The 8,048-nt window shown below is 41.6% G+C and overlaps 1 protein-coding gene across 9 annotated transcripts in view; it reads right to left on the reverse strand.

Annotated features, from left to right (window-relative positions):
- HYKK (hydroxylysine kinase) overlaps positions 1-8,048 on the reverse strand; it is a 29,541-nt gene that overhangs the window by 11,363 nt on the left and 10,130 nt on the right. For all 9 annotated transcript variants that reach the window (XR_008618588.1, XR_008618593.1, XR_008618591.1 and 6 more), the window contains exon 4: positions 2,268-2,451. Coding sequence is in view for 4 of the 9 variants with exons in the window: in XM_007103458.3 (XP_007103520.1) it covers positions 2,268-2,451 (184 nt within the window). In the remaining 5 variants the exon portion in view is untranslated. The remainder of the gene's footprint in view (positions 1-2,267; positions 2,452-8,048) is intronic.

Genomic DNA, 8,048 nt, shown 5'->3' on the forward strand with positions numbered 1-8,048 from the left:
TCCGGAGCCTGTGCTCCACAACGGGAGAGGCCACAACAGTGAGAGGCCCGCGTACCGCAAAAAAAAAAAAAAAAAAAAAAAAACCACAATAAGCAACCATTACACACACATCAGATTGGCAAAAATTAAAGTCTGATAGTACCAAGGTTGTAGAGGAATATAAATTTTATTCTCTGCTAGTAGTGGTACAAAGTCATACAACAACCTTGGCATTAATAATGCCACCTTGTTTGGCATTATCTCTGAAGTTGAAAATGGACATGAACTATGACTTAGCAATCCTACCCCTGAGCTCATGAAGTCATATACCCAAAGAACTCAAGAATATTCACAGAGCACTGTTCTTAACAGACCAAAACTGGAAAGAACTCAAATATCTTTGAAGAGTAGAATAGCTAAAGTGTGGTATATTTATGAATCGCATACTCTACAGTAATAAAAGTTAAAAAATAAGCTATAGCCACATGCAACAACATGGATAATCTTATAGAAGTAATATTAAGAAAAAAAAAAGGGAAGACACAAGTGAATATATACTGCAGGGAGACGGGACAGGGAGACCAGTTAGGAGGCTACAGCAATAATCCATTTGAGAAATGATGGTATTTTGGACGAAGTGGTGGTAGTAAATGTGGGGAACAGGGTTAGAAGTAGGGTATTCTTTGAAGTTAGAGCTGATAGAATTTGACTGGATGTGAAGTGTGGGAGAAAGAACAAAGTCAAGCTGATGACTTGTAGGTTTTTGGTCAGATTAACTAAGCGAATGGTGGATACTATTTTAACGGGATGAAGATGACTGGGAGGGGAAAACAGGTTTGAGGGGGAAAAAAATCAACTCCTTTTTTTTTTTTTTTTTTTTAACCACATTGTGTTTACACAAAGTAAGTGCTATTGGACTGGACTGTGCCCACTCACCCCTCCACCCCGAGTTCCCTGCAAATCTACGTTGAAGCCCTAACCCTCAGTGCAATGGTATTTGGAGATGAGGCCTTTGGGAAATAATTAGGTTTAGGGGAGATCCTGAGGGTGGGGACTTCATGATGGGATTAGTGTCTTCATGAGAAGAGATACTGGAGAGCTTGCTGGCTCTCTCTCCACCATGTGAGGAGGACACAGAGAGAAGAGAGTCCTTACTAGAACCTGACCGTGCTGGCACCCTGATCTCAGACATCTAGTCTCCAGAGCTATGAGAAACACATTTCTGTTGTTTAAGCCGCCCAGTCGTTTGTGGTTTTTTTTGTATGTTTGTTTGTTTGTTTTTTGCGGTACGCGGGCCTCTCACTGTTGTGGCTTCTGTTGCGGAGCACAGGCTCCGGATGCAGGCTCAGTGGCCATGGCTCACGGGCCCAGCCGCTCCGTGGCATGTGGGATCTTCCCAGACCGGGGCACGAACCCGTGTCCCCTGCATCGGCAGGCGAACTCTCAACCACTGCACCACCAGGGAAGCCCCATTTGTGTTTTTTTAATGGCAGCCTGAGCTGACTATTATAGAGAGCAGAGGACAAAAAGGATGTTCAAAGCCTATCCTCGGCTTTACTAGAAATGCGCCCTCAGTTCCTTGCCCTTTGACCAGTACTTCATTCTGGGTCAGAAGGTTTGTTACACCCTAAAGAAATTGTTGTGCATGTGCAAAAGGAGATATGCCCCAGCATGCTCATTGCAGCATCATTTATACAGAAAAAAAAAAAAAAACGGAACCAACTAAAATTCCATTAACAAGAGGATAGACCCAAAAAAATTACATTAAAATAAATTATGGAACACACACACACACACACACACACTATGGAATATTACTCAGCAGTTAAAGCTAACCAACTAAATGAACTAGAACTATACATATTAAATGGATCAATCTGAAAAACAATGTTGAATAAAAAAGCAGGTTATAGAATGATACTATACAGTGTGATGCCATTTATCTGAAGTTTGAAAGCATGCAAAATACTACTGTAGGTAATTTATGAATACATACATATGTAGTAATATTAAAACATGTATGCAAATTTAGTAGGGAGGGGAGAGGTAGAATCATGTAAAGTTTAGAGGGGGCTTCAAATGTAGCAATTTTAAGGGATTAGAGGGGGCTTCAAATGTAGCAATTTTAAGGGAAGTGAAAGTATTATTCTTTAAAAGCAACAGGAGCAAATCTGACAAAGTTTTAAGATTTGATAAAGCTAAATTGTACCTCCATACTTTGTTGATGGTTTGAAATTTGTCAATTTAAAAATCAAGAAAAATACTGATTTGAATGGGGGGATACTCACATTCTCGAAAATGACTTAATTTGGTCATTACTTCATCCTTGAACAGCTGAACAACCTGTTCGACAATCTCTCGATTCCGATTCTGGCCCAAGGCATACAGGTATTTCTCCAAAAGAGGAACATTTTTCAGATTCCAGATGAAGTTCTCCCGATGAAGACTACTTAACTTTGGGTGATGGAATTTCTAAATCAAAAGCAAAGAAACAGACTTTTAACAGCACAACCACTATGGAGAGGTCCGCACCCTCCAAAGGGTGGGCTGGCTGTGCCTTAGGGAAAGAGCTGGCATTCTCTCATGGTCACTGACTTGCTCCATTTACCTTAATCCACAAGTGGTAATAACATCATATTTCTAGAGGATCTCATAGTTTTGAGAACACATTCCCATCTTCCCCGATCCTCACAACTGGGCAAAGATAGGTGTCACTATCTGCGGCCTACCAAAGGAATGGAGGCAGCTCTAAAGAACTCTGTGCTGGGCCCCCTGCTCCCTCTCTGACTTCATCTTCAACAACTTTTTTTCACTCTCTTCTAACCACACCGACACTGGCCTCCCTGCTGTTCAAGGAACATGCCAGCCACGTTCCCACCCTTTTACGTTTGCTGTTTCCTCCTCCTGGGGACCCCAGGAATCCGTATGGCTAATGCCCTCATTTCCACCAGGTCTTTACTCAAAAATCACCTTCTGGGGGAGGGCTCCTTGACCACACCATCTAAAATTTCAAGTCTCTCTCCAATATTTCATATCCCTCCTCTCTGCTTATTTTTTCTTTGTAAGCACTTGGCACAAAATGCTGTCTATCAGTCACCATGATTCCCTTACTTACCTTGCTATTCTTGCTAGAATGTAAGGTCCATGAGGTTCAGGAGCTTGTTTTGGGCCTGTTTTGTTCACTACTGTATCCCCACATCTAGAACAGTGCCTGGCACATAGAAGGCACTGCTCAAGCAATATCTATTGAATAAATGAACGTTCTTAGCATAGAAAATTCTAGAATTGGAAAGGCCTTTAGATGTTGACCACTCTATCTAAAGTTCTAAATGGCTTTGACCATCATTGCACAAATGAAGAAAAGTTCAGAGAAGTATGATGAGTTGCCACTATGGGGCTGAGGGAGGACCCGGGTCTGCAGACTCCAGTCTAGACCCCTTTCACACAGTGAGTGCCTGAAGGGGTCTTGGTATCCACCCAGTGGAGTAACTTTCAAATTTTTTAAACCATGACTTGCAGTAAGAAATACGTTTTACATTGCAACCTGGTATACAGGTAACACACACCTAGGGGAAAAAAGTTTCTGTAACAATACTTACAACCTTACATGTGCTGTATTCTGAGATTTTTCACTTTATTCTATTTCTTTAAAAATGTTCCTCTAAATTGATTTTAACACCCACTCTTGTGACCTGGAGTTTGAAAACCTCCCCCTGATGCTCCTGTTACCATTATCATGTCCTTGCTAAGTGGTCATGTAGCCTCTGTTTGAATACTTCCTGCAGGAGGTACTTTTTACCCTTATTAAGATGGCTCTGTGTTCTCTCTTTTGCAGAGCTAAAATCTGCCTCTCCCATAGTGTCTATGCAATGGGTTCCAACTGTGACCTCTGGGGCCACGGGAACAGAATTAGTTCTCTCTCACGTGACTGTCCTCCTGATATCTGAAGACAGCACTTCTGCCCCTCAGTCTCTTCTGTTGAGTAAACCTTTCTAGTTCCTTCAGTTATTCCTCACATGACATGGTTTTGAATCTCCTGACCATCTGCTGTGTTAAATGTCACTGTGGATCACAAAAATACTCTACATAGTAAGCACTGAAAACACTGTTAGGAGTTGTGACTTCTGGGGAGTAGGACTGGAAAGGAACTAATAATGAAAATGATGGTAGACAGAAAAAAGGTTCATTTTACACCTTTCAGTACTGCTTCAGTACTGATATTTTTACCATGTGCATATATTACTTTTATTTTTAAAGAAGGCAAAATATAACACTCTTGTTGGGTTTGCAATAGAGCAACCGTCCATTCAGGGAAGGCTCCGAGTCAGTTTCTAAAATGGTAGCACTGTTAGCCCGTGCATCCCGCTCTGGTATGGAGGAGTGGGAAGAATACTTGGGATCTGGACTTGGAATCAGACAGATCTGGGTTTCAACTGGCTTTATCACTTAATATCTCAGATCTTAGTTTCCTTAACAGTAAGATCAGGTATCAATACCAACCTCACAGGGAATGTAAATTGGTGTAGCCATTATGGAAAACAGCATGGAGGTTCCTCAAAAAACTAAAGAGTTGCCATATGATCCAGCAATCCCACTCCGGGTCATATACCCAGACAAAACTATAATTTGAAAAGATACATGCACCCCTGTGTTCATAGCAGCACTATTTACAATAGCCAACCTAAATGCAACCTAAAGCTAACCTAGGAAGCAACCTAAATGTCCATCAACAGATGAATGGATAAAGAAGATGTGATACATGTATACAATGGAATATTACTCAGCCATAAAAAGAATGAAATAATGCCATTTGCAGCAACACGAATGGACCTAGATATTATCATACTAAGTGAAGTAAGTCAGAAAGAGAAAGACAACTAGCATACGATATTACTTACATGTGGAATCTAAAATATGACACAAGTGAACTAACTTATCTACAAAACATTAACAGACTCACAGATAGAGAGGGCAGACTTGTGGCTGCCAAGGCGAAGGGGAGGTGGGGGAGGGAAGGACTGAGAGTTTGGGATTAGCAGATGCAAACTATTATATATAGGACCGATAAACAGCAAGGTCCCACTGTTTAGCACAGGGAACTATATTCAATATCCTGTAATAAACCATAATGGAAAATAATATGAAAAAGAACATATATACACAAGTATAACTGAATCACTTTGTTATACAGCAGAAATTAATACAACATTGTAAATCAACTATACTTCAATAAAATAAAATTTAAAAAATACCAACCTCATAGTCATCTGTTGATAAACTAAGACATGAAATAAAGATTTCATACATAATAGGTTCTCAATAAATGTTTGTTGAATGTGAACCTTGCAGCTTATGGGCCCGACTTCTCTGGCCTTTCCATCCTTTGGCTCCTTAGCACACCAATCTGAGTTTCTGATAGTTTAATCACTACCCTTTATTAGCCTATCTAAGCCTACCTCTTTTCAGCTTCCTCACTCTACCTCTCACACCAATTCCCACTTCTCAAGCACCTTGTTTCCTCTGCTACGAAGCTCTGACCACACTCATACTCATAAGCCCACCCTATATTTTCTTATTTCTTATACTTAAATGAGTCTCCTAAGATTGACCTCCAGCCCATTTGTGAACCAAGCAGCAACCAAATTCCAGTACAGATCAGTTGGTCCCTTCACTTATGAACACTCAATTCTGGCAACAACCAGAACTGCATTGTACTCTAGGCTCCTTGTACTCTGGGCTCCCCAGGCCTGCCCAGCCACTGGAAGCTTCAATGGCCTAGCCACATCCCCAGCAGAGCAGTCACAGCCTCTGCCACACCCCTGGGATTAAAATTCTGCACCTGTGTGGTATCCTGTGCAGACTCCATGGTTCCTAGTGCTTATACAGAAATTAAAAACTTACCACCTGCAAAGGCATGGGGGGAGGTTAGGTGAGGGGATGAACAATGGGAATAAAGCATGATAAAATGCATTATAATACCTAGTGGGGAATGCTTCTCTTGGTTTCCTCTAGAACTCCCCTGTCCCCTGCGAGACAACTTAAGATAAGTTGCACAGCAGAGCGGCAGGTGGTTAACTACACAGCAGAATTCACTGTCAGCAATAATGTGGTGTTATCTCCCCCTGAGAACTGTATTTTCCATTTCAGAATTTAGCAGCAAAAGTTGAAACCTCAATGGCAACAGGCATATTAATAAAGGCCACAGGTAGTAATAAAGAAGTCCTCTGTAACAGACACTCATCTCAACAGATCTTTTTTTTTTTTTTTTTTGCGGCACGCGGGCCTCTCACTGCTGTGGCTTCTCCAGTTGAGGAGCACAGGCTCCGGACGCGCAGGCTCAGCGGCCATGGCCCACGGGCCCAGCCGCTCCGCGGCATGTGGGATCTTCCCAGACTGGGGCATGAACCCGTGTCCCCTGCATTGGCAGGCAGACTCTCAACCACTGCGCCACCAGGGAAGCCCCTCAATAGCTCATTTTGTAGATTTGATTCTGAGGATGGTAGAGAGACTTTCCGGAGCCTTCCAATCCATTCAAAGGTCTTTCTAAATAAAAGCAATATATGAAGAAAATTTCCTAAATGTACACTTAATTAGGAGAGCCTACTTCAATCCAAATTATATTAATGTTCAGAAATTGATGTTTTTAATGGATGTCCACAAATGGATTTGCCCCAAATTAATTGAAAACTATTACGACAGAAATGCTTAAACATTTACTAACCAAACCCTCAGTAAATATCTATTGAATAAACAAATAGAGTGCAAGGTGAAATGGTAATTATTGTCAACATAGAGAAAAGTCTTTCAATTGACAAACATTTACTGAGCCCTAACTATGGGATAGTGTGGTGTCGGACTCACAGAATGTATAGTTTAGTGACTCATTTTGGGGTGATGGGATTACTATTAACTTTAAATTTTGTTGTATGTTTATCTGACTTTCTTTAATGAGTCACTGAAAGGGCTTTTAATCAGAAAAAAGAGTTATTTCTATTTGGGGATAAAAAGGTAAATAAATACTAAATATTTCGAGTGTAATATAAATTTTAGTTTCTGGCCAAGAGGGAGTAACAGGGTTTACCCTCCTGGTTGAAATAATTACAACACTGGACAAAATATATAAAACAATAGTTTTAAAGTTACTAGACATCAGGCAATGAAGGGCAGGGATCCCTGAGAGATGGAGAACAAACGAGGTGAGTTTGTTTTGGATTTTGGCCTTGATAGAGGTGGAAGTGCAGGGAGGGGAGACCCAGGCAGAGCCCAGGGAACTCTCTGAGTTGAGGAGGCAGAGCATCTAGGAAGACCAAAGCTGCTAGAGTTTGCAGGATAGATGACCAGAAAACAGGTTGCTACAGAGAGAGAGAGCACTCTAGAGATCTGCAGAATGTTCCCTTTGAGAATCTGGCAGATCAGTGTATGAGTATGAGGAAGCTACACAATGCTGGGGAAAGAACCACCTGAAAGGATTAGAGGGAATAGTACTTGGATACACAGGATCAGGAATAGCACCTGTTCCCACCAATCATACTCATAGTTCATGGGATATTGGGTAGAGAACTCAGAAGGGTCTTGCATTAATAGCGGGAAATAATTGTCCCTAGACTAAACCCAGCCCTGGTCCCACCCAGCAAGTATTGAAAGCAAGACACAAAAGCACCAAACTGCTCCAACTGCATCCACTCAAGGAAGCTCAATGAACACCAAGCACAAGAAACATGACCAAAACTATACCAAGATACATCATGATCAAAGTAATCAAAAGTAGAGATAATCTTAAGGACACACACACACACACACACACACACACACACACACACAGAGGACATATTATGTTTAGAGGAACCATCTGACAGCAGATTTCTTGTCAGAAACAATGCAAGAGAAGAAAGTAGTGCAATGTGTTTAAAGCATGTTGGAAAAGACAGTCAACCTAGAAGTTTATGTCCAATGAAAATATCTTTCAAAAATGAAGGTGAGGGCTTCCCTGGTGGCGCAGTGGTTGAGAGTCCGCCTGCCGATGCAGGGGACGCGGGTTCGTGCCCCGGTCCGGGAGGATCCTGCATGCC

This window comes from Physeter macrocephalus, chromosome 11 (genome assembly GCF_002837175.3).
Source record: "Physeter macrocephalus isolate SW-GA chromosome 11, ASM283717v5, whole genome shotgun sequence".
Classification (NCBI taxonomy): domain Eukaryota; kingdom Metazoa; phylum Chordata; class Mammalia; order Artiodactyla; family Physeteridae; genus Physeter; species Physeter macrocephalus.